We start from the raw sequence: 27,552 nt of genomic DNA, 5'->3' as shown, positions 1-27,552 counted from the left end.
GGGCCTTAAAGCCAGTAGGAAAATTTCCTTTCCCTACTACCTGCCTTTGAACACAACTCTGTGAAAGTGTGATACTTGGAGCTACTGCAGCCATTTCAGGACCATGAGGGGAAGGCCAAGAGAATGACATCTTGAGCTGCTGAACATGCACTGGTATCACTACCCACCTTGACTTGTTATCTGAGAAAAGTAAATTCCTAGTTGAGCCAAGTCAGAAGGATATTCTGTTACTTGAAGCCAACAGCAACCTTATCTCATACAGAAGAGGAAAGAATTTAATCTCCAGCATAGAAAGTGATGTGACCTTATAGAAAATTACGTTTTTAAGCAAATAAATAAGTTCATAAATAAATCAATAAAATTACTTACTTCCCTTCAGACACATTCATTGAATATTCACAATCATTAGAATCCTATCAGACACTAGTCCCTACCTCTCTCTAACCCCATCTTCTTTTTTTTTCTTCATGGTACATATCACATTGTATGATAGTGGTTTTGTCACCCAATCCCCTCCACCCCCAGAATATTTTAAGGATTAGGGCTCATTTGTTTTCTCCTGAGCCACCTAAAAGCCCCACACACATTCGCTAACTCAGTAACTCTTTGTTTTTGTTTGTTTGTTTTGTTTTTTGTTTGTCTTTTTGCCTTTTCTAGGGCCGCACCTGCAGCATATGGAGGTTCCCAGGCTAGGGGTTTAATCCGAGCTGTAGCCGCCGGCCTACACCACAGCCACAGCAACACCAGATCCCAGCCGTGTCTGTGACCTACCCCACAGCTCACGGCAACGCTGGATCCTTAACCCACTGAGCGAGGCCAGGGGTCGAACCTGCAACCTCATGGTTCCTAGTCAGATTCGTTAACCACTGAGCCATGATGGGAACTCCTCAATAACCCTTTGTTGACGAAAATATTCATTGGGGTCCTCTTATCCCAGCACCCTCCTTCTGCAGGAAACCAAGGCCACCCAGGGAGTCAGGTGCCTTGGCCAAATTTCTGGAATAATTCTCAGTAGCAGTCTTTCAGGGAGCATTTCAGTATGCCCTGAATTAGTCATATCCCCACACCATCCATGAGCAGTCGGAGGAATTGCCAAACCCTGATGATTAAAGACATGATCCGTCCACATCGTTTGCACATTTTTAGGGAACTACACTTAGCTCTGTTTTATAGCAAAAGGACCAATTGTAAAACAGACACACAAACAGAAAGCAGGCTGCAGGCAATTTTTTGTATAATGTTATTTTTTTAAATTTCTTTTCTTTGCAGGCATCAAAGATGTGATAATTTGGGGTAATATTAGTGGAAATAACTATGTGGATCTGAGAAAAGCCAAGGTGTATGGATATGAGAGTGCTGTCTGGGGACCTCCTCCCTTTTCACGCCCTATTTTAAGCCTGATTTTTGATAGGTACAGTATTTTTCTAAGTGAAGTATTCTAGTAATATTGAATAAACGCATAATATGTTATAATCTTTTAAAAATCATCTTAAAGACCAGTGTACAAAAATAACTTGACATTGTTCACACTCATCCTTGTTTACACTTTCTATTGAAGAAACAGAATTTCAGCTAGTCAGCCCCCACCCGCTAATTTTATTTTATTTTATTTTATTTTATTTTATTTTATTTTACTGTCCTTTTAGGGCTGCACCCATGGCATATGGAAGTTCCCAGACTAGGGGTTGAATCCAAGCTATAGCTGCCAGCCGACACCACAGCCACAGTCATGTCAGATCCGAGCCGCGTCTGTGACCTAAACTGCAGCTCATGACAACACCGGATTCTTAACCCATTGAGCAAGGCCAGAGATCGAACCCATGTCCTCATGGATACTAGTCAGGTTCATTACCACTGAGCCAAAATGGGAACTCTGATATTATCCTTAAAGTGGCTCAACTATTCCATTAATGTTATCTCTAAAGCAAGCATATGTGAAGTAAATCTTGTTTAACGTAAAGGTGAAGTTAGGGGAATTGTCTTTAAGAAGAAGGGGTGCTCCGTTCCATGAGAGGCAGAGTTGAGGAGAACTGTCTCTGGAGCCGTGCTACCTGGTTGGAATTCTCATGCAGCCACTCATTAGCTGTGTGACTTTAGAGAGGTTACTTAATATCTCTGTGCCTCCATTTTTCCATCTGCCAGTGGAAATGGTAACAGAGCATGGGCCCTATAAAGTCATTGGGAAGATGACACAGAACTGTGCCTGTCACAAGTCACCATTATGAAAGGGCCAAAGGGCAGGAGGAGGACAGGAGAGGGGTGCCTTTGAAACATTCTTCTAAACTTTGCAGCATTTTCCCAGTTGTGGCCTGTCCTTCCTCAGAGCATAGGAAGGTCATCCATGCCTAGGAACTGTGTCCTTGGGCTCTCAGGGTTTGGTTCCTCTGCGTCGCTGCCTGGGTTGGGACAGCATCTTGTGGAGCTGGATTTCACTGGCCTAGCAGGGCAGCTGTTTCATGCTTGTTCTAGTCCAGCTGGGCTGTTCCCTGAATTTAAACTTCAGATTCTAAAACCTTAATTGTTTCTCTAATTCTCAGCATGAATAACTCAACCTTTCATGACATATCTTATTTAAAATGAAGGTTGGAGTTTCCGTCATGGTGCAGTGGCAACGAATCCAACTAGGAACCATGAGGTTGTGGGTTCAACCCCTGCCCTCACTCAGTGGGTTAAGGATCTGGCCTTGCCGTGGCTGTGGCGTAGGCTGGTGGCTATAGCTCCAATTCGACCTCTAGCCTGGGAACCTCCATATGCCATGGGTGCAGCCCTAAAAAGACAAAAAAATAAAATAAATAAAATGAAGGCTACCACTGGTTCCAAAATGGCCTCTATGTCAAATGAGTACTTGGTGACAAGAGTATTGTTCTTGCAGCCTTTGACCACTTTTCTTTTTCTTTCTGTCTTTTTTTTTTTTTTTTTTTTTTTTTTTTTTTTTAAGGCCGAACCTATCACATACAGAGGTTCCCAGGCTAGGGGTCCAATTGGAGCTACAGCTGCTGGCCACAGCCACAGCCACAGCAACATCAGAACTGAGCCATGGCAATAGCAGATCATTAACCCACTGAGCGAGGCCAGGGATCGAACCTGCAACCTCATGGTTCCTAGTCCGATTCGTTTCCACTGCGCCACGACAGGAACTCTTGACCACTTTTCTTTGTTCCATGTTTATGTTATGTTTTCAGTTTAAGACTTTAGGACTCCTTTCTGCTTTATTCCATTACCTTTCAATTGACTCTTTAGATGACTGAAGAAGCTTGAAGAAGGGACACCGGAAGTCGTATTTCTATTTTTGTGGAGATGATTTCTTATACTTAGATGCATAGACCCAGGGAACATTCTTTTTCATTTCCATTCCTCCCTCCATTGTAAAATTTTTTCTTTCTCTCCTTACAGTGAGTGGGTAAACAGAGAATTTGTACTAACCCTTAAAAAGTCGACCGCCACAGGAAGACCATTTGGAGGCATCTTAACTGCACACAGTATAGCCACTACGTTGAAATACTGGTTCCATGGCTCACCGCCTGGGGAGATTGTGTCTCTAGGGGTGTTGAGTGAAGGTAAATCTGGGTTTTTCATATTTTGTGAAATTTAAAAACCTCCCTGTATGCCTTGTGCTCCTTCTTTTGTGTCCTCACCCCTCTCCCTCTCTACATGGTCTGCAAACTACCTGGATTGTCACAGTTGCATAATCATTCATGCACGCGTGCATTCGTCCAGTTAGCCACATGGAAATGCAACTGTATTTTGTGTGCCTGCACTGGGAACACACTTAGGGAGTAGGTGTGGCCTTTGCCTTTTAGGAAACCAGAGAGTAAAGAGAGCCACATACATAATTGGAATAATTCCGTGAAGTTGTTCTCACTATATCGCAACCGAGGAAGGGAAAGCAAGGTTGATTGTAGGTGGGCAGCAGATGAAGAATCCGAACAGGTATCATAAAGGAGGTGACACTCCAGGAAGCCTGCAGTTTGAGTGGCGTTTACCTGATGGACAAGTGTGAGGGAAGCATCTGGCCACAGGAGCCACAGGAGCAAAGACACAGAGGCAGGATACAGAGGGCACAGCAGGACGCAGATCTCAGGGTACCAGGCAGCAGCGGAACGTGGGAAGCTTGCTCTCCATCCACAAATACTGAGTGTATATTTTTATGTCCTTACTATTTTAATCAGCTAAAAACTATTCAGAGCACTTCTATTGTTTTGAAAAACAAGAAAGAGCATAGCTGAAGCTCTGGGCCCCACAGGTTCTGGCTAAAACATCTCTCCCCTTTGCTGTTTACGTTCACCTGTGCAAACCCATTCATCCCCAAAGCTTCAGGCCTGGGCCTCGCTGCCGAGCTCTACCTGTGAAACGTTGCCACCTGGATGGCATGCTGTCACTTTAAACCAACACACACCACACTGAACCTGTTGTCTTCCTCCCCAATCTGGTCCACCTCCTGTATCCTTTACGTTATTGATGGAACCATGGCCTTCGCATTGTTCAGTGACTATGGTGCAGCTCAAAGAAATCTCTCTAAACCCCCCAAGTCAGAATTACTCTGCCTCCCCCCTGCACTCACATAGTCTTTGTTCCCCTGGCAGAGAGCACGTCACTGCCTGCTTTACTGATGGGGTGGTTAGTGGCATCTGTCTTCTCCATTAGAGTTCATCCACCCTGAGGGCAGGGCCTTGACACATGCAGTGAGTCTTGATCAATTAAAGTTAAGCTTCATCAACATGCCCATGGTATGAAGTCAGATCCCTACATGACCTTCTTGGTGAAATATAGGCATCTAAAATCTCATCTTCATTTGTAAAAAGTTTCATCTCTGTAGGAATTCATCAATAAATACTGTGATATTGGAGCAGGTGAGGTGAGGGGCAAACGAGCATTGTGTTCCTGAAATGGTGCCATATAGGTAAAGCCTCACCTGTTGTCCACCCACAAGGCTGACTCTTTACAGATAAAACAGTGTAACAGAGGACCTGGGATGCCCTCTAAGGAAAAGTCTTAGATCCTGGTTTCCTTCTTTCTTTTTTTGTCTTTTAGGGCCTCACCTGCGGCATATGGAGAGTCCCAGGCTAGGGGTCGAAATGGAGCTGTAGCTGCTGGCCTACACCACAGCCACAGCAACCTGGGATCCGAGCCGCGTCTTCGACCTGCACTACAGCTCACAGCAACGCTGGATCCTTAACCCACTGAGTGAGGCCAGAGATCAAACCTGTGTCTTCATGGATTCTAGTCAGATTCGTTTCCACTGAGCCAGTCGGGAACTCCAGATCCTGGTTTCTTGACCCTCCTCAAGATTTGGCCCTAGGGACAACATTTTTGATGACTAGAATGGCAAGAATAATTTTCTTACTTGACCGAGACACAAAAAAATGGGGAACATTTTATCTGAAGCTTGCTCAGTTAGCTAGGAACATTATCAATTTTTTTATCTGGTGCCCAATTAAACCAGGAACTGGGAACTTTGAGGAGATCATCAACTTCCCTGCACCTTCTCCTTCCCTTCCCGCACTGGCACTTAGCTAGGTGACCGCAGTAGCTAGAAGAGCCCAGGCCAGACTGAACAAGTGCCTCGGGCTCAGGAGCTCCCTAGGGGGATAAGAAAAACCAAGGAAGTGAGCCAGAGGAATTCCAGACAAGGTGGACGAGAAAGGCTGCAAGGCAGAGGGAGGGCGTCTCAACCCAGTGGGGACAAAAGGGATAAAGAAGAGAGAAGAGTGGCTCTTCCTTCTGAGAGAAACGCAGAAGGAGGAATTGTCCGAACCTGGAGGGGTGCTCAGTCAGTACTTCTCAGTACATTTTTCCATTTCCCTGGGGAGGAATTCCAAGAAATTTAGAGCCACCATTATCATTAAAAAACAAACAAACAAACAAACAAACAAAAAAAAACATGTATGGGAGTTCCTGTCATGGCTCAGTGGTTAACGAATCTGACTAGGAACCATGAGGTTGCGGGTTCAATCCCTGGCCTCGCTCAGTGGGTTAAGGATCCAGCATTGCTGTGAGCTGTGGCGTAGGCCGCAGATGTGGCTCAGATCCCGCGTCGCTGTGGCTGTGGCGTAGGCCAGCGGCTGTAGCTCCAATTTGACCCCTAGCCTGGGAACCTCTATATGCCATGGGAGCATCCCAAGAAATGGCAAAAAGACAAAAACAAAAACAAAAACAAAACAAAACATGTACTGTGTCCATCCTTTTCAACAATGTTACCAGGAAGATTTATTTATCTGGGTGCTTTTGCTTTGCTTTGCTTTGTGTTTTCTTCCCACAGGCCAGTTTGGTGTTCCCGAAGGGATTGTCTTTTCTATGCCTGTGAAATTTGAGAATGGAACTTGGGTGGTTCTTACAGAGCTGGAAGATATTGAATTAAATGAACAAACAATAACCAGAATGACAAGTGATCTAATTCAGGTAAAGTCAGAATAGTCTGCAAGGGGACCAGACTTTTTTTTTTTTTTTGGTCTTTTTAGGGTCACACCTGCAGAATATGAAAGTTCCCAGGCTAGTGGTGCAATCTGAGCTACAGCTGCCAGCCTACACCACAGTCACAGCAACTCGGGATCTGAGCCAAGTCTGTGACCTACACCACAGCTCATGGCAACACTGGATCCTTAACCCACTGAGCGAGGCCAGGTATTGAACCCGCAACCTCATGGTTCCTAGTCAGGTTTGCTACTGCTGAGCCGCAGTGGGACCTTCAAGGGGACCTGACTTTGATAACGGCCTCACACTGACTCCCTTAAACCAAGCCACACACTGGTTTCCTGTGGGGTTTAACTTGCATTTTATTCTGAAGAACAATAAGGAGGCAACACAGAGTTTGAAGAAATCAGCCGAAGAACACTACTCATTTGGTTGTATAATTTCTGGTATGTGAAAAATGTTATTGGTTATTTAAAAAAATCAAGAATCAGTGTTTTTCTATTAAAGAATAATAATAAGTTAGTCATTATTATCTAAGTCATTGAGCTCATTTTTTCTCTGATTATAAAAACTTTTCACAGGAGAAACTTGTTGCACTTGGAGAATTGATACATTTTCAGCCATATCAATCAGGTAATCTTTCAGATATACTGGTTTATTGGGCTGTTATTAACAGAGTATTAAAATATATGTTAAAACTGCCTCACTGCTTAATATAGATAAATATAATCCACAATCCATGCTTTTAAGCTAAATTCTTTTTTCTTGTGTGTGTGTGTGTGTGTGTGTGTGTGTGTGTGTGTGTGTGTGATGTGAGAATTTTTTTTATTGTTATTTCCCCAACACAATTTTTTTTTCTACTGTACGGCATGGTGACCCAGTTACACATACCTGTACACATTCTATTTTCGCACATTATCCTGCTCCATCATAAGTGACCAGACATAGGTCCCAGTGCTACACAGCAGGATCTCATTGATAATCTATTCCAAAGGCAACAGTAAGCTAAATTCTTGACAAAATAAACTGCCAAGCTTACTATGAATTCTGGAATAAAATATCTCATACGAATGCTAAAGAAATCACATCTTAAAAACACTATACCTGCAATTCCCACTGTGGCTCAGCAGGGAGCTTGACATTGTCTCCATGAGGATGTGGGTTGATCCCTGGCTTTGCACAGTAGGCTAAGGATCTGGCATTGCTACACGCTGCAGCATAGGTCACAGATGTGGTTCGGATCCGGAGTTGCTGTGGCTGTGGTGTAGGCCAACGGCTGCAGCTCCAGTTTGACCCACTCCACATCCCAGGAACTTTCATATGCTGCAGGGGCAGCCATAAGTAATTTTTAAAAATTATAAAACACTGTAACCTTAAAAAGTTTGTGAATACCATATGTATTCATTTCCTAGGGCTGCCATGACAAATTACCACAAATGGGGTGGCTTAACACATCAAGCACTTACCCTCTCATGGTCCTAGAGAGTAAAAGACCTAAATCAAGGTGTCAGCAAGGCCACACTCCCTCTCAGGGCTCCAGAGAAGAAGCCATCCTTGCTTCTTCTAGCTTCTGGTGGCAATGACTGGCATTCCTAGGTTGCAGCGGCTTCATTCCAATCTCAGTCTCTGTCTTCACAGGTCTGTCTTCCCTCTATGTGTGTCTATGTTTCTAGGTCCCTTTCTTTTTATAAGGACATCAGTCATTGCACTGCACTGGGGGCCCACCCTAGTCCAGTGTGACCACATCATAACTTGATCACATCCTGTTAAAACTGTGTTTCCAAACAAGGTCACATTTACTGGTACCGGGGATCAGGACTTCAACATGCTTTTGGGGGACACAATGCAACCCACCATACTACACTTACTTTTAGATAACTTTTTAAAAAATAAATTTCAATAAACCTATTTTTCGTATTGGTATTTTCTCTAATTGTAGACTCAGAAGGAAGTGCTCTCATCTTTCTTTCTCTCTTTCTTTCTTTTTCTTTCTTCCTTTCTTCTTTTCCTCCTTTCGCCTTAAAGAAAACCGCATCTGAAATATGAAAATAGAAATATAAATAAATTCATTTTGCAAAGAGCTTTAATCAAGTACCTTTTGAGAGCCCAACATTACTTCCTTCTACCAGTATTTATGGAATAAATTGTAAGCCACTGCAAGGAGCAAGAAATATAGGGGGTGGATAAGATAGGCCTGTCCTTGCCTTTTGGCACCTTCAGTCTATTGGGATCATAAGTTACAAATGATTGAGTCTTAAGCATGGGAGGTACAGGGTGCTGTGCTGGGGGTGTGAGGAAAGACCCTGAGACGGGAAAACATATGTGGTCTTGGTTTGAAAAATCACAGAAAAAGCTTGTGTGGCCAAAGCCTAACGACGTGAAGCTTGCGAGACTGAGCCATGAAAATTAGATGAGAGTCACAGAAACTTCTAGAAGGAGAGTCACTCGATCAGGATGTGATGACTTTGGAACAGAGATGGGAACAAGGCTAGACTTTGCGGGGAGACTGGAATAGGAGGGTAGCCCAGGGACACAAGGAAGAGATGATCCCAGCTAAGGCTGGAAGCTGTAGAATTCTGAGAGATATTTAGGAAGTGGAATTATTGAGATTCGATGACAGATTGACTCTGGGGAATCCCAGCGGACTCAGGCTTCTTCTGGTTGAGCAATCAAGTAGATTTACTGATATGGGGAAAAATGGTGGAAGAATGTTATTTGAGAAAGAGAGAGAGAGAGAGAGTGCACCTGCGTGTGTGTGTTGGGCGGAAGAGGATAGGAGCAGTGCCGGAGCAGAGGAAGGATGAGTTTAGTTTCTTACCATTTGATGCAGAAATACCTATGGGTGTTTCAAATGGAAATGTCAGAAAGAGAATTGCATGCTTTCTGGAGCTCGGTAAGATCTGGACAGCAGTTATCAAATTGGGAGTTGCGCCTCATAAATAGAAATGAAGCCATGAGCATGATGGAGATAGAGAGAGAGGGAGGGAGAGAGGAGAGGTTGATTGAAGTAGAAGGGCTGGAGGAGCATAGCCTTTACCACTTGAGTAGAACAGGAACAGCTGACGGACTATAAGGAAGACGCAATCAGAGTCAGGACTGAGACCTGGTGTCATGAAAAACCTAGAGGCAGAGAGTGTTTCAGGAATAGGGGCTGGTCTACACTGTCAGATGCTGCCAGGACAGGGGTGGGGTGTAAATAAAAAGGGGCCTGAAGCCTGCTCAATGGGTGTATGACACAGAGGTCATTCGTGACTTTGATGAGAGCAGTTTTGTAGAATGGGGAGGGCAGAAGTGAGATCAAAGGTGGGGGGGGGGGTGAGCCCCAGGAGCCACTGTCTCTCTGTGGAGCTGGTGTGCTTTGCGCTGGGGGCCTGAGGGACGTGCTGGATGCTGAGAACCCAGCAGGATTTTGATGTGATAGAAGGGCTTTCTAGAGGAGGTGACATCTAAACCAAATCGTAAGTGGAAAGAAGGAGTTAGCTAAGGTGGGGGTAAATGGGAGTGTTGTTCCAGAGAGAAAGAGCAACAACCTATAAAAAGGCAAAGACGTGAGGCAGAACTTTCTGAGAGCTGCCAATTCATCTCATCTGGAAAATAAAATTCGAGGTGAGAAATGTCAGGAGATGAAGAGGTTCCTTATCTTGTTAAAACCAAGGAAAGACTTTTTTAGACAGGGGAGAGACAGGAGCAAAATCAAATTTTGGAGTGACCACTCTGTCCATAATGGGAAGATTGAATTGGATGGCAGAGATCAGAAGCAGAAAGACCAATTTTTTTTTTTCAGTAGAGAAATGATGAGGGCCCTAGCCAGGAAGTAGCCAGGAAGTTGTAGAGAAGGGGCTGGACATGAAAATATAAAATTGACGGAACTTGGAGTTCCCGTCATGGCTCAGCGGAAACGAATCCGACGAGGTTGCGGGTTCAATCCCTGGCCTTGCTCAGTGGGTTAAGGATCCAGCATTGCCATAAGCTGTGGTATAGTTCAAAGATGCATTATGGATCTGGCGTGGCTGTGGCTGTGGCATAGGCCAGCGGCTACAGGTCCTATTAAACCCCTAGCCTGGGATCCCCCATATGCCGAGGGTGTAGCCCTAAAAATACAAAAGACAAAAAATAGAATAAAATAAAATTGATGGGACTTGACCAAACTAAGATAGAAACTAAGAGAGAGCTCAGGGGGCTCAAGAATGCCCTGATGTTTCTGGAATTTTTTTTTTTTTTGTCTTTTGTCTTTTCTAGGGCCACTCCCATGGCATATGGAGGTTCCCAGGCTAGGGGTCTAATCGGAACTACACCTGCCGACCTACACCACAGCCACAGCAATGCCAGATCCAAGCCGCATCTGTGACCTACACCGTAGCTCATGGCAACACCAGATCCTTCACTCACTGAGTGAGGCCGGGGATCGAACCTGCAACCCCATAGTTCCTAGTCGGAATTGTTTCTGTTGTGCCACGACAGGAACTCCTGTTTTGGTATCTTGACCTATGGTGGTCGTGTCATTCCCTAAGATAGGACTTCCCAAATCATCAGCCGTGATGGGTAGGGGATATGGAGGTACTCCTGCCCTTAACTCCAGGGGCTGAGTCTGGGGCAACTGGAATACCCAAACTGGTTGCCTCTATCATCCTTGTCATTTGCTGTGTGTGCTAAGTCATGGAAATGATTTCAAAGCTGTGGTCTAGGCAAGGAAGGTTGGAGAAGGGGCAGATTTTCAAGAGGCATCTGTATCCAGTGGGTGATGGACACATGTCTTTGGAAGCCAGGAGAGAGATCTGGGCTGGAGATGAGGCTGTGGAGCCATCAGTACCTAGCAGGTCGTTTTTTAGAAGAAGCTGGTAACTATGGTGACCCCGTGCAGAATGACCTGAGTGGCTGGGGAAGAAAGACTTCTTCACTGCATGCTGTCCAGTGCCGTTTGAATTTTTTGTTTGATGTGCCTGTTTGACATATTTAAAAATATGAATAGGTGGAGAGATAGATATCTGGATGGATGGATGTTAACTACCACTGGAGAGGGTGAAGTTGGTGGGGCTTGAGGAGAAAGATCCTCAAGACAACAAGCTTCAGAACCCAGGATCAGCTTCACACAGCAAACATCTCTGCTGCTGAGGCCTTAAGAGAAGGGAGTGATGGGTGCAGATGCAGGGGTGTATGTAGGATGGGAGGATTCAGAACAAAACAGGCATCGAGGCTGGGTCCCAAAGATCAAAGACTAGGGGAAGGGCTAGGGAAAGAAGAGGAAAGGAGAAAAGGACAACGGAAAAAGCCAAATTTTTTTTCAGAGCTGAAGGCTCAGTGGTATTTGGAGACTGAGAAGTTGGTAGCATCTCCAGTGTACGGTTGTGTGATTCTCTGCAGAGGGGCTCAGATCAGTAGTAAGCCCTGAAGTATTAGCGAGTACTGCCACCCCTGCAATCAGAGTAAATGCATTTAGGATAAAAATAATACAAAACTGTATCCCAACAAAATTCTGATGACTTCATTTGGAATATCAAATTATTTTCTCAAAGATTTTTTTTTGGGGGGGTGTGGGGAATCCTTGTTTTACTGGTGCCCTAAATGGGTGCTCAGGTGATTTGGTCATTGGCATTGAATATAGGAATGGAATGAGTCTCATTTTGTTATTTTACTTAGCATTTGGAAGGATGCAGATGAGGCAATGATGATGAGGATAATTGCAAGAAAGCCAATGAAATGATGGACTAGAGGAGTCTAGATTGGATAAAGAAAGAAGTCATAAATAGAAATAAAATTTAAAATCTCCAGCAAGGGTGTGATTGAAAATATTTAACAACCAGTATGATAACAGATTCCAACGAATTAAAGCCGTCGCTGCCTCTCTGAATGGATTAACTAGTAAAGGGGAGCTGGCAGGAGGCAGAGGATTGCTCTTGGTCCAGACCCAAGAGGGTTTAGTGAGGACAAAGTACCAGCAAGGGGAGGAAGGGCAGAGAAACCACGAGGAAAAGAGGTTGTGGGTAGAGGTGGGGGCTTTGGGAATTCAGACCCAGTTCTGGCTGGTGGTCAAGTCCCCAGGAGTGGACCAAAGAAAACAAAGCCCCAAGCCAGCATGGAAGCGAAGGGTGTGGGCACAGAAGTCCAATGAGCAATTGATTTTCCCTAGAACTCTTTTATTCTCAGAATTTAAGACCCTCTGAGTGGCTTCCTGCTTGGCAGTCTAGAGTTACAAATCCTTTTATGATAATGAACCATAAGGCAGGTTTTCTAAACTTGACTTCATTGACTGGTATTTAGTCCTATTTTTTTTTTCTCTTTCCTTTTTACTGCCACACCTGTGGCATAAGAAATTTCCTGGGCTAGATGTCAGATCAGAGTTGCACCTGCCAGCCTATACCACAGCCATGGCAATGCCAGATCCTTAACCCACTGAGTGAGGCCAGGGATCGAACTTGCATCCTCACAGACACTATGTTAGATTCTTAACCCGCTGAGCCACAATGGAAACTCCAGTCCTAAATTTCCCATAACATTGGCATTGTAGAAAGTTTTGTGAAAGAAAATGACCTGGTGTGTATATATATATGTATATATATATATATATATGAATGTATATGAATCATTTGTTGATCTTGACTCCATCACCATTGGACCATTGGACCCTGGTCAGAACACTGTTTCAGAGATTGCAAATCAGAGATTTGAAAATAATTAGGACTTGAAGTTCCCGAAATGACCCAGAAGTTAGCAAACCCGACTAGCATCCGACTAGCATCGAACTGACCAGGTTCAATTCCTGGCCTCACGAATTGGGTTAAGGATCCCGCACTGTTGTGAGCTGTGGTATAGGTTGCAGCAGCAGCTAGGATTCTGCATTGCTGTGGCTGTGGTGTAGGCTGGTGGCTACAGCTCCAATTTGACCCCTAGCCTGGGAACCTCCATATGCCTCAGGTGCAGCCCTAAAAAAACCAAAAAGAAAAAGAAAAAAGAAAAAAAGAAAGAAAATAAACAGAACTTTACAGAATTTGGAAATCTCTGCTTATTACCATATCAATGAGATGATTCATATATGAGGTTTGTTTAATCTTTTCAATTAATTTAATACTTGATTTCCTGACTTTTAGAAACTGACTTAGCCAAAGAAGATGAAGAGACCACCTCACCCACCACAAATGAAAACCAGGAACATCAAAAACTCTCAGATGGTAGGTATATCACTTAGGGCAAAAAAAAAAAAAAAAATTTCCTTTTTATCCAAGGCTTAACACTAAATTTCAAAGAAAGGCATTTGATCATCTAGTAGCCATAAAATGGAAGTTAAGCCTTTCATCACCCTCATGGTCTACCCCAAAATAAGGTCACGTTTAAAAATCTATTTATTTATTTATTGCTTTTTAGGGCCACACCCTCAGCATATGGAGGTTCCCAGGCTAGGGGTCTAATCAAAACAACAGCTGCCAGCCTAAACCACAGCCACAGCAATGCTGAATCCAAGCTGTGTCTTCAACCCACACCACGGCTCACAGCAATGCTGGATCCTTAACCCATTGAGTGAAACCAGGAATTGAACCCATAACCATGGTTACTACTCAGATTTGTGTAGCGAGAACTCCAAAATCTATTGCAATCTTTGAATGAAAGTATCAATATGCACTGAGCACCTTCTAGATGCTGGTCTCTCTGTGAGAGACACTAAGGCCATAATAAGGGAATTGTGGCCACACAAATACGTCTGGGGGAAAGGCACCATGAGACTATGAAAAAGTACATGCCGGGATACATAATGAATTAAAAAGCTCAGTGAGGGAGTTTCCACAGTGGCGCAGTGGAAATGAATCTGACTAGTAACCATGAGGTTGAGGGTTCCATCCTTGGCCTAGCTCAGTGGATTAAGGATCTGGCATTGCCATGAGCTGTGGTGTAGGTCGCAGATGCAGCTCAGATCCTGTGTTGCTGTGGCTGTGGCATAGGCTGGCAGCTGTAGCTCCGATTCAACTCCTGGCCTGGGAACCTCTATATGCTGTGGGTGCAGCACTTAAAAAAAAAAAAAAGTTTCAGTGAAACAGGGCAAGATACACAAGAAAATATACAAGTAATCTAGAAATTCACAAGGAACGAAAAGATCTTCGTAATGTATGAAGGAGAAAATTTAATATCTCAAAATTTTGTTGAGACTTAAGATGGTTAAAGATACTCAGATGGGCATTTATTTATTCAGAAGCTGTGCTGGTTCAGTCACGCAAGATGAAAAAAATTCTAGAGATCTGCTGTGCAACAGCGTACATATAGTTAACAGTTCTGTACTGTACACTTGAAATTTGGTGAAGAAGGTAGATTTCATGTTATGTGTTTTTACCAAAAATAAAATAAAATAAAATAAAATAAACTGTGAGAGGTGCTATGGCTCTCCTTGCCATACACCAAACACTGTCCTTGCCCTCAAAGCACTCACTGTCCGGTGTGGGAAACAGCCAAGGAAAGCGAAAAGTACCCTATTGAGAGGTCAGTGTTGTATCAGAGAGAGGCCCAGGGCCCACACAGGGGTCTCCTGACATAGAGACTGTTAGGAAAGGCTTTCAAAGGAGGTGAAATGGGAGCTGAGTCCTGAAGGAAGAGTAGGAATTACTGGTGTTATTTAGTGAAAACAAGTGTGTAAGTGGGGGAGGGGGAGGGGAAGGAAGAGGGTGAGAAAGGTGTCCCACCAGGAGGGAAAAGCAGGCGTATCAGGGCCTTATGCCTTGGCCAGAATTGTGCACCTGAGGCAGCAGCGAAATGTATTCAGAAACTGATAAGTAAGGCAGCTGGGCTAGAGCAGAGGATCCAAAAAGGAAGAAGAAAGCTGGAAAAGGTAGAAAGAGGCCAGCTATCTTTTGACTGAATGGCTGGTAGAGGACTCAGTTGCATAGCTCAAGGATGGCTGGACAAAGTGTGAAATAGAGGGGGTCGGGCTTCGAGAACTGACCTGGCGTTATCACGGGTCCACTAGAAGATGATCAAGCAGCCCAGATGGCCCTCCAGAGGATCATGGTAAACTCCATTCTGGCCAGAATACATATCTTTTTGCTTGTTTGTTTTTAGGGCTGCACCCACAGCATACGGAAGTTCCCGAGCTAGGGGTCGAATCGGAGCTGCAGCACTGGCCTACCCCACAGCCACAGCAATGCAGGATCCAAGGTGTGTCTTCGACCTACACTACAGCTCTGGGTAACGCCAGATCCTTAACCCACTGAGCAAGGCCAGGGATCGAACCTGCATACACATGGATGCTAGTCAGATACTAGCTGGGTTTTTATGCCACTGAGCCACAATGGGAACTCCCAGAATATGCATCTGAAGAGGCTTAGTCAGACAGCATCTCTAGGTAGCTGGCTGGCAGCACCCTTACTCTTGCTGGCTCAGCTGGGGTTGAGCAACACTCCTGGAAAAGACAGAGGACACTAAGGCCCCTGAGAGAGAACTGAGGAAAAGACCTAAGATCCATCATGGAGCAGATGACTGGCAGCTTCCCAGGATGGAGGAAGAAAAGCCAGACTGTCCTGTACATATTCCAACATCTTTGCATCAGACCAATTTAGGTTGTTCATTAAAATTTTAGGTTCTTAGGCTTAACTAATTCATAATCGTAAAGAACATTAGTGGTGATTAAGCAGAGAAAGTGAGGTTGATTGCAGGTTGTTGTGGGTGCTCTTTGTTAAATGGGCATTGGAATCAAATATAAATATAAATGCTTTCTGGATTGTGGGTCAGGTGAGTTTTGGGGGAAAAAAATTAGTGGGTCATGAAATAGATTGAACAACTAGCATTTTTCCTTGAACTAGAATAAAACTGATAATAAAGAGGTAAGTAAAGAGACCAGAATTTTTTTCCAATGAACTCAAATAGAATAGAAAGAAAAGGGTAAGTAAAAAAAGAGAAGGATAAGAATAGATTAGAAAAGGGTAGGTATTTTCTCATGTAACTTTTTTGTTTCATTATATGCACACAAGTGCAAATTCTGGGCTGCAATATAGAAGGTTTTGTTTGTTTGTTTTTTTTAATAACAGGTTATGGTCCACAAAGTTTGAAAAGCATTAACATGGAACATCCCACAGGCTCTTTGTTACATTCTAAATCCACCATATTTTATCTCATTTTGGTTTCAGAACATAAAGATTTGTTTGGTGATCTAATTCTGGATGATGAAAAAGATCCAGTTGTGTCGGATGGTAAGTCAGTCAAAGGATAAACAATCTCCCTGGTGCTAAGGGTCTTGGTGCACATTTTCCAGTCTTAGAGGATGCCATTGTGACCATAAGAACATCCAGCCACCAATTTTGAAATCACTCCATTTGTTTCATTCATAAGCATTTTCAAGAAGGGATAAAAGATGCCAGCAATTTTTTTTTTAAATATTGATACTGCTTCCATGCCATACTCAATGCAAACTCTCCCCAAATACTCCAACCTCCAGCCTAGCCTCTCTCTCATCCTTCCCCCCATTTCTTCTCAATTCTTCAATACAGAGCTCAAAATAGGTGGGTGACATGGCAAGTCGGGATCCCCGCCCCGCCCCAGAAGGTGGGAAATGAAGAAACTGAGAAGTCCAAGTTAGAATTCTCTGTAACAGGGAAAATCTGGGAATTTTTATACACACACACATATCTTGTAAATATTTGCGTCAAGGCTTTTATATTTCTAAATCTGACTGTGCAAATTGTATATCCTGAAAATGATAATAATCCAGTATATTTCCATCTTTACTAATTCTTTACTTAAAACTCTCCATACAAAAGAGAGCTGACAAACACTGAAATGGTGCCAGTGATTTATTTTTAGGGACCAAGGTTTCAGAAGGATGTTGGCGGAAAGATGCTACACTGAGCTGTTTGCCTAGACACTTGTTTGCTCCTGTCACCCACGGGGCCATGGATATGCCACTATCAGGGGTTGAGACTTCCTATAAAAGTGGTCTGGCATCTTGTAACTTTCAAAGAGGGCCAGGCATCAGAGAAACTTGGAGTAGAAAGGAAAAAATCTTGGGGTAGAAAGGAAAAGATAGAAGGAAATGAGCATAACTGCAAAAATCAATGTGCTTTAAACTCTGTTATTTTAAGTCTCTATTTTAATTCAGATTTTTTTACATCTGATTCCTCAGTCCAGCTCTGAAAAGCCACAGAGTCAAGAAAACACAAATGGTAGGTGGTGGACAAACGTTGGCATTAAAAGGTGGTCTTTTCTTTTATGGATGGAACTGGGTAGAAAGGTCAAGCATCCCTGTGACACAGTTCTTTTCAAAGTTTGTAACTGAGTTGTCATGGTATTTTAGGCCAAGAAGGCAGATGTAGATTGCTTTGTGGTTGACCAATCAGTTCATTCACCCACAGCTTCACACTTTCTCATTTAAATATCCAATCAAACAAACTTGATCCATTGCAACCTCCATTCTGAAAATGTGCAGTGTGATGAGCTTTGGAGTGGGCCGAGCCATGGGGAATTAGAATCGATGCATAGAGGAGAAGCAGGGCCAAAAGAGGAAATGGAACCGACAATATTGCTGCAAACAGAATTCAAAATGAGAAGCGAAGGAGCCAAGAGAGACTGCGCATAGAAATAGATTAAGGTCAGGAAAATGGCCAGAATTTAGTCTTGCTATATGAAAATATCTAAGCGAAGTAAGTCGGAAAGAGAAAGACAAATACCACATGACATCAATTATATGTGGAATCTAAGATATGGCACAAATGAACATATCTACAAAACAGAAACAATCTCACAGACGTGGAGAACAGACTTGTCGTTGTGGGGCCTGGTTGGGGGTGGCGGTAGGGAGTGGGATGGACGGGGAGTTTGGGGTTGGTAGATGCAAACTATTACACGTAGAATGGATAAGTGATGAGGCCCTGCTGTACAGCACAGGGAACCATATCCAATCTCTTGAGATAGAACATGAAAGTATGAGAAAACGAATGTATATATACGTATGGCTGGGTCACTATGCTGTACAGTAGAAATTGACACGACACTGTGAATCAACTATACTTTAACTTAACAAAAATCTAATGACGATCTTGTGGTGTGAGTTCCCTCCTAGAAGCCCTCTCACACATACACTGCCTCAGCTATTGAATCAGACAGAGTCCAGGAAACAGAAGCAGGGTAGCCAAAGAAAAGCTAATGAAAACAATGTTACCAAGGTATTTTTAAAATAGTTACATCCTTTTACTTCCTTCCTTTGATAGATTATGAAGGCAAAACTGTGGGACAGTAACAAATCAAATTAGCCCAACCATGCAATTATTTGGTAGTGTAATACATATGGAAAGGCTCACGAATATCGTTATCTAAGGAGGGATAATTTGAAAGATTCACCTCAGTCTTAGATAAGATGAGGCTAGACAATTAAATAACAGTGACAGCCCACACACACAAAAAGTCAGAGTTCAATCGTTTTGTGTTAGTTGTAGCCATTTATATGTTTGCTTATTATTCCACTTTCTCTACATATCTTGGTATCAACTGTTATGTTTTTATTTATTTATTTATTTATTTTGTCTTTTTGTCTTTTTCTAGGGCGGCACCTACAGCATATGGAGGTTCCCAGGCTAGGGGTCGAATCGGAGCTGTAGCCACCGGCCTACGCCAGAGCCACAACAACGCTGGATCCAAGCCATGTCTGCAACCTACACCACAGCTGACGGCAACCCCGGATCCCTCAATCCACTGAGCGAGGCCAGGGGTCGAACCCGCAACCTCATGGTTCCTAGTCGGATTCATTTACCACTGCGACATGACAGGAACTCCTCAACTGTTGTGTTTTTAAACTGCACTAAAATCAGATTCTCAGTCCTTACATCCTCACTCACACATCCTTCTGTGCGAATCTGTTTCTCCCACAGGCCATGCCTAAGACATGGGTCTCGGGGGCCACGTCTGCTCAGATGTCCTTACCGCCTTGGTCTCAACTGATTGGGCAGGAATGGATGCACCTGACTCAAGGAGAGCCAGTCAGAGTTTTCTCTTGCCATCTCAAAAATTTCGAATGAGAGACATGGATGGATGAGTAAGTTGGTGTCTGAGCAATGGTAATGGTAGCTGACAAGAGAAGGCCACCGAGTTCTGCCTCCGAGGTCTTCAGAGCTGGTTGGGTTCACCACCTTCGTAAGACCTGGCTGGGTGTTGTTCTTTCTTGGATTTGTTTGGTGTAAATATCATTATAATAAATCACCCTTGTACTCCAGTCTAGATGGACTAGATTTCTGTTTCTTGACACCATATGTACACACTGACTAAACTGAATTTTGAAAGTAAAGCATAATATTTTACCTTACAATTGCACGGTTCAAGAAAAAAATACAGTCTTTTATATTTCATATCTTTCAAGCTACTAAGACCTTTTACGAATGCCAGTTAGGAACTTGGGAAGCCCAGGAGTTGCATTAAAAACTGCTGATAGATGATTATTTATTTGACAATGTCCAACATCCATTCACGATCGAGACCCTCATCAAAGTGGGTATAGAGGGAACATTCCTGAATATAATCAAAGCCATTTATGATAAACCCACAGCAAATATAATACTCAATGGGGAAAAACTGAAAGCCTTCTCACTCAAATCTGGAACAAGACACGGATGCCCACTCTCACCACTGCTCTTCAACATAGTTTTGGAAGTCCTAGCCACAGCAATTAGACAAACAAAAGAAATAAAAGGCATCCATATAGGAAGAGAAGAGATAAAACTGTCACTGTATGCAGATAACATAATACTACACATAGAAAACCCTAAGGACTCAACCCCAAAACTACTTGAACTGATCAACAAATTCAGCAAAGCAGCAGGATATAAGATTAACACTCAGAAGTCAGTTGCATTTCTGTATACCAGCAATGAAATATTAGAAAATGAATACAAAAATACGATACCTTTTAAAATTGCACCTCAAAAAACCAAATACCTCAGAATACACCTGACCAAGGAGGTAAAGGACCTATATGCCGAGAACTATAAAACTTTAATCAAAGAAATCAAAGAAGATGTAAAGAAATGGAAAGATATTCTATGTTCCTGGATTGGAAAAGTCAATATTGTAAAAATGGCCATACTACCCAAAGCAATCTACAGATTCAATGCAATCCCTATCAAATTACCCATGACCTTTTTCACAGAACTAGAACAAACAATCCAAACATTTCTATGGAACCACAAAAGACCCAGAATCGCCAAAGCAATCCTGAGAAACAAAAACCAAGCAGGAGGCATAACTCTCCCAGACTTCAAGCAATATTACAAAGCCACAGTCATCAAAACAGTGTGGTACTGGTATCAAAACAGACAGACAGACCAATGGAACAGAAGAGAGAACCCAGAAATAAACCCTGTCACCTAGGGGCAATTAATCTTTGACAAGGGAGGCAAGAACATCAAATGGGAAAAAGAAATTCTATTCAGCAAGCATTGCTGGGAAACCTGGACAGCTGCATGCAAAGCAATGAAATTAGGACACACCCTCACACCATGCACAAAAACTCCAAATGGCTGAAAGACTTAAATATACGACAGGACACCATCAAACTCCTAGAAGAAAACATAGGCAAAACACTCTCTGACATCAACATCATGAATTTTTCTCAGGTCAGTCTCCCAAAGCAATAGAAATCAGAGCAAAAATAAACCCATGGGACCTCATCAAACTGAAAAGCTTTTGCACAGCAAAGGACACCAAAAAGAAAACAAAAAGACAACTTACAGAATGGGAGAAAACAGTTTCAAATGATGCAACTGACAAGGGCTTAATCTCTACAATATATAAGCAACTTATACAACCCAACAGCAAAAAAGCCAATCAATCAATAGAAAAATGGGCAAAGACCTGAATAGACCGTTCTCCAAGGAAGATATACAGATGGCCAGCAAACACATGAAAAAATGCTCAACATCGCTGATCATAAGAGAAATGCAAATCAAAACAACCATGAGATACCACCTCACACCAGTCAGAATGGCCATCATTAATAAATCCACAAATAACAAGTGCTGGAGGGGCTGTGGAGAAAAGGGAACCCTCCTGCACTCTTGGTGGGAATGGAAACTGGTACAGCCACTATGGAGAACAGTTTGGAGATACCTTAGAAATCTATACATAGAACTTCCATATGACCCCGCAATCCCACTCTTGGGCATCTATCCAGACAAAACTCTACTTAAAAGAGACATATGCACCTGCATGTTCATTGCAGCACTATTCACAATAGCCAGGACACGGAAACAACCCAAATGTCCATCAACAGATGATTGGATTTAGAAGAGGTGGTATATATACACAATGGAATACTACTCAGCCATAAAAAAGAATGACATAATGCCATTTGCAGCAACATGGATGGAACTAGAGACTCTCATACTGAGTGAAATGAGCCAGAAAGACAAAGACAAATACCATATGATATCACTTATAACTGGAATCTAATATCCAGCACAAATGAACATCTCCACAGAAAAGAAAATCATGGACTTGGAAAACAGACTTGTGGCTGCCTGATGGTAGAGGGAGTGGGAGGGATCGGGAGCTTGGGCTTATCAGACACAACTTGGAATAGATTTACAAGGAGATCCTGCTGAATAGCATTGAGAACTTTGTCTAGCTACTCATGTTGCAACAGAACAAAGGGTGGGGGAAAAATGTAATGTATACATGCAAGGATAACTTGATCCCTTTGCTGTACAGTGGGAAAATAAAATAAAATATATAAAAAAATAAAACAAAATTTCTTATGTAAGAAACAAACAAACAAACAAACAAAAACCTGCTGATACTTGTGCTTTCTCTGTAGTTTTAAATAATGCATAAGGTACCAATTACTTTCTGAAAATTCTGGGGACTTTCAGATATTTCTCCATTGCTTCTACACCATCCTAATAAAATGTGTATTTATTTATTTATTTATTTATTTATTTATTTATCTTTTTAGGGCCGCACCCACAGCATGTGGAGGTTCCCAGGCTGGAGGTCGAATTGGAGCTGCAGCTGCCAGCCTACACCACAGCTCACAGCAACACTGGATTCTTAACACTGAGTGAGGCCAGGGATTGAACCTTTATCCTCAAGGATACTGGTCAGATTTGATGCTACTGTGAAGAAAACTTAATGTTAAGGACTTCCGGTGAGGTTTTGTGCCCTAATCCTATCACTTCCCCTGACCCTTCTTGCAAGTCTCTCTACCAAAGGGGTGAGACCACGAAGAACAGTAGCTGGAGGGGAAACCACGTGGCACCCTACAACACACAGCAGACATGTGACAGTCAACCCTCAATAGGCAGGGCTCCTCCACGGTAAAATTGAGCTAGGATGGAACATGTGACTCAGGCTACGAAACCCAAGCAGAGCTTCCTGTTCCATTCTCCTGGAGTTAGGTATGCCAATCACTTAGCAGCCAGAGCTAGGTGAAGAAATCAGAACGGAGAATACAACCATGAATGCACATCTCCTTTCAAGCCAGTGGCCCTGCCCTTTAGTGCTCACCCTCCCAGTAGGTGTCAAGCCCTGACCAATCAGACAATCAGCTGCTTCTCCAGCAGGGGGACATCTAGGAAGGGATCAGAGAGAGCATGGGCTGAGTGTCTTCTCTCTAGGGACACTGTAGGAGACATCTGGCCCCTCCCCAGCAGGTTGTACTTTCAGCAGGAATCTGAGCTAGTAGCCTGTTCATATGTGATGGACCAATGTGGGAAATCTCAAGTCTGGACTTCCCATTAGGAGTAACTTTGAGGTTATTAAAAAAATAATTTCTCCATGTTATTAAAACTATCATGGTTATTAAAAAAATAATTTCTCCATGTTATTAAAACTATCATGGTAAAGGCACGGGGGAAGAATATTCAGTAGAAATTTTCGAATATGACCAAGAAAAAGGCACTGTGTGAATGAAGTAATTACTTTATTGGTCACTGAAATGTAGGTTAAGTGTACATATCCTTGTATCCATAGCAGGCACTCTTAGTTGGCCTCTTGACTAAAAGCCTGTCATTTGGTTGGTATGGGCAATAAGCCCAACCAGAAGCCATGAATCTTAATAGATCTAATCTAGTTTCATTTGCCAGTGATTGGTCCAGGGTCAGGCATGTTTTGTACAGTGATACTTAAGGAGAAGTCGTCTTCCAGAGGTGTGTGGGAGAGGGGTAAGGGGGGTTGGGGGGACAGAGAGAAAGAGAGAGAATGGACGAATGAATGAATGGCATGCAAGGAGAAAACACTTTGACTTCCACCTAGTTCCTTCCTGCTTAAAATGCTATTCTATCAAGACAATGCTTGCAGCTTTGGCAGGTGTTTGGGGCCACGAGGAGAGAGATCACAAGCAGGGTGCCACCAGGAGAGTGGCAAAGTAAAAAGATGGAAAGAGCTGGGTACCTGAGCCCAAGGCCTCAATGACTTCAAAGAAACTTTGAACCAACCATGGGCCAACTTTAGAATTTCTGTCAAATAAACAGCAAATAATTTTATGTTTAAGCCCTTGTTAGTTGTGATTTCTGTTACTTATAGCCATCAAATATATACTTATATATATGGCTATATATACTCAGAGCCAAAAGTTACATAACTTGATAGAAAAATATCTTTCATTTTGTTATTGATACTTGTTTTAAGGGCATGAATTAGAAGTCTATATAGATAATTTAGACAATACTCCCACTCAGTCAGGTTCAAACCCTTACTGACTTTCCTATTTTAATATGTTCAATTCCTATTGGTACATGTCATCAGCCTGGTTCAGTCCTAGACCCGTGATTTTCAACATCAACATGAATCAGAATCATCGGTTAAAAACAGATGTCTGGGCCCAATCTCCAGAGTTTCTGGCTCAGTAGATCTCATGTGGAGCCTGAGAAGTTGCATTCTTCCCAAGTTCCCAGACAATGCTGATGCTGCTGATCTCGGGATGACACTTTGACAACCACTGCCCCGGCCAGCGGGCAGTCACCTCCTAAGGCAGCCACGCCCCAATATGCTTTATCCAAACCCACACTTCAGATACTTTAGTCTGAATTTCACTTTCTGACCACAGGATCCCTCTTTACACTTACCAGTATGTTGTTCTAGGACTTACTAACGAAATGCCATCCAACCGGTCCACCACAATCCCGTGAGCCCAGGTTTGCTGGCTCTCCGCCTTTGCACAGACCATTTGCTCTGCCTAGAATCTTATCTCACTGAAACCTCCTTCAGTCTGACACAGTGGGGTGACCTTCCTTCTTGTGGCCAGATCATCATTTTTTATATCAGAGAGATGAAAATTGTGGGATTCCAAGAGACAGAAATAGGTTAAAGAGCCTTTTCCTCCCTCAACTCCCTACCAAGTGGGAAATAATGTTGTCTATAACCTTCATTTGCTCCTTTGCTGGCCTTAACATGAGCATCTTTAGCTCTAAAGTGTCCTGGCCCAGAGCTGAACGCGTACTCATTCTGCAGAGGACACGGAAAGATTACCCAAGTTTACAGCTGAGCTGCTCAAGGCAAAACTGACAACGCACCCAAGCCTGAGCAGCTGCTCTGCGCCTCTGATTAATTTTTTCTGGGCAGAAATTATAAGCCCGCAGAGATCTCTAGTCACATGTTCTCACTTTATCGGTCCAAGGAAGCATGATTTGTGTACAAAGGGGCCAAAAGCAGGGTTTTTTTCAGAGCCTCAGTCTCCTCCGTTCCCATAAATACATGACAATCTCTGGGAAAGTGGCCCAGCGTGTGACGTGCTCAAGAACAGCACGCAACAGTCACACTCAAGTAATGCCATCAAGTCAAGGTTTTATCCACAAGCCCCAGAAGTTACCACGATGTTTGAAAAATCCCATGATGAATCCTCAGTCCTCATACAGACTGGACCCAGCAGCAGTTTTGGACGTGGTGAAGCATCTCCTTCTCCAGGATACACTTGCCAGGCAGGGCTCAGCCCTCTCTCACGGTGTTCTTCCTACTTTATCTCCACAAGGAACTCCACCTCTTCTGAGTATCCTTTGCTGGTTCTTCCTTTTATCCTCTCATGAGATTGGAGCACCCCAAGAACCCATCCTTGTTCTCTTCTCTATCTACTCTCATCTATTAATAATCCCACCTAATTCCATGGCTTTACCAACTGTATGTCACTAACTCCCAAATTTGTATCTCCAAGCTGTCATCTCTTCCAAATTTCATACTCTTCTGCTCCACTTGAAATTCCCAGTTACATGGCTAATAGGCAACAAATTAACACGTCTCCAATTTCCTTCTTAATTCCAACATCTTCCACCTCAAACCTGTTCCTCCCACAGCATCTCAGGGAAGCCGAACTTCATCCTTCTAATTGCTCAAACCAAAACCCTTAGAGTCATCCTTCACATTCTACAACCAACCTCTCAAAAACTTCTTTTGGCTCTACCTTCAAAATAGTCTTTGGTGAGTCAGATTATTCCTCAACTATGTTTAAAAACCTGTAGAGGCTCTCAATTGACTTGAGGGTAGAGGTAAGGTACTTACAATGGCCCGTTCCCACCCCACCTTTGCATCTCTCCGATCTCTCCTTCCCCTCTCCTCCATGTTCATTCCACTCTACTCTGGCTACACTGAGGCGGGAGATAGATGGGCTCCAGGATAGACATCTACAACTAGCCTCTTGTTTATACTTCTTCAGGAAAGAGCTAGGTGGGCTTCAGGGTAGTCATTTACAACCAGCCACCTGGCTATACTTCAAGATAGAAATAACAACAGACACAAGGTAGATAACTGGAATGTGTCTTCTGAGGACCCTTTAAATAATGGTGATGGCGGGACAGAGAGGGGCTAAGCCCTGCCTGGGCAAAAGATTTAGAGGTCACATACTTCCTATCCTTGGGTTTGGGAGACCCCAACTCCACATGCACAGAAGGACCCCTCTGGGCATAGTAAGTCCTGATAACCCTTCTCAAACCCTTTGCACTGGAATCCTTCTTGGCCAAAATATCTGCACGCATATCACAGAAGGTCCTGGGTATGGTCAGGGGTGGAAATAAAACAAGATAATTGTTCAAAGGAAAATGAAGACCCAGAAGAACTACCCATATGATTTAGGACAGACAGCAGTGGGTGATGGCTAAAAACTAGATCTGAATTCTCTGTTCATGAATTGAACCTGGGCAGCCTGGATGAAAACCAGGAATCCTAGCCACTAGACTTGCTAGAGGCTGACAGCTGAACTGCCCTGATTCTTGCCCCTGTTGAAAGCAAGAATGTTTCAAGGAGGCAAAGACTGTAAAAATAGGCATAAAGTTAGAAACACAGTACAGCATGTGGGAGTAGTCTATTCGGCCAAGGCAGAAGTATACACACCCAAAGGAGAAGTGAGGGTGTGGGCTTCCCCCGAGTGAGGCGTACACCAGGGAGGTGATTTAAATTACTTATATAGGACAATCCTTCCAGATCTTTGTCTTCCTTTGGCCAATTATCTTGTTTTATTTTTCACACCAGACCATACCCAGGACCCTGCCCTGATTTGTGTGCTCATGTTTTGGCCAAGATGGATTCCAAAGCAGAGCATGGCAGGTAGGTTATCCAGACTTATTATGGCCTGGCATCCCGTCCCTTTCTGACCCAGAGGGATCTCTCTGCACATGTGTAGTTGGGGGTCTCCCTGATCCTGAAGAAGGGGAGTATGTGACCTCTTTGTTCTTCTGTCCAAGCAGGGCTCAGCCCCCTTTTGATCCTGTCATTACCAATGTAACTGAACTAGTGCCCTGGGGGGCTCCTAGGTACACAAGCCTTTCTATGTCCTCCATTTCTTGTTTTTAGGGCATAACCCCAGCCTCCAGGCCCTTCCCTGCATTCCAAAGGGCAGTTGCTAATCAGGGAAGGGAGGGGATGCAGAGACCAGGGAGGATTAGTGCAGCCTTGGAGCAGCGTCCTGGTTCTGCTTAAGGAATATACATAACAATATTTCGAGCCTTTCTGCAGAACTAAAACCCCCAACAAATGGAAGACTACTTGAAGCATTCTTCATTCCGGGAAGAAGGAGGATCGCCAGAACCAGTCCTGGGGGCCACTAAACACCAGCTTTGAAAGACAATGCAAGCTTGCCTCTACCCTGATCCTCCTCTGTGACTCTATGTTCCATTCCAACCACCTCCTAATCCCTTCCAAAGGGAGCACAGTCTTTAAGACATTAGCCTGCTGTGGCCCCCTCTGCCCGGCAAAGTAATA

The 27,552-nt window shown here is 43.4% G+C and overlaps 1 protein-coding gene across 3 annotated transcripts in view; it reads left to right on the top strand.

Annotated features, from left to right (window-relative positions):
- Positions 1-19,588, top strand: part of MDH1B (malate dehydrogenase 1B) — a 33,711-nt gene extending 14,123 nt beyond the window's left edge. For 2 of the 3 annotated variants that reach the window (XM_047773338.1, XM_047773336.1), the window contains exons 5-10: positions 1,270-1,411; positions 3,394-3,557; positions 6,260-6,399; positions 6,993-7,044; positions 13,497-13,577; positions 16,515-16,895. In XM_047773338.1, the coding sequence (XP_047629294.1) occupies positions 1,270-1,411; positions 3,394-3,557; positions 6,260-6,399; positions 6,993-7,044; positions 13,497-13,577; positions 16,515-16,597 (662 nt within the window). In that variant the 3' untranslated portion in view covers positions 16,598-16,895. Of the gene's footprint in view, positions 1-1,269; positions 1,412-3,393; positions 3,558-6,259; positions 6,400-6,992; positions 7,045-13,496; positions 13,578-16,514; positions 16,896-17,506; positions 17,547-19,247 lie in introns of those variants that run through there. The other variant, XM_047773337.1, reaches the window with a different exon arrangement.
- The last annotated feature ends 7,964 nt before the right edge of the window (positions 19,589-27,552 follow it).

Source organism: Phacochoerus africanus, chromosome 3, assembly GCF_016906955.1.
Source record: "Phacochoerus africanus isolate WHEZ1 chromosome 3, ROS_Pafr_v1, whole genome shotgun sequence".
In the NCBI taxonomy this organism is placed as follows: Eukaryota; Metazoa; Chordata; class Mammalia; order Artiodactyla; family Suidae; genus Phacochoerus; species Phacochoerus africanus.
Note: the sequence above shows the minus strand (reverse complement) of the source record. Positions and strands in the feature narration are given on the sequence as shown.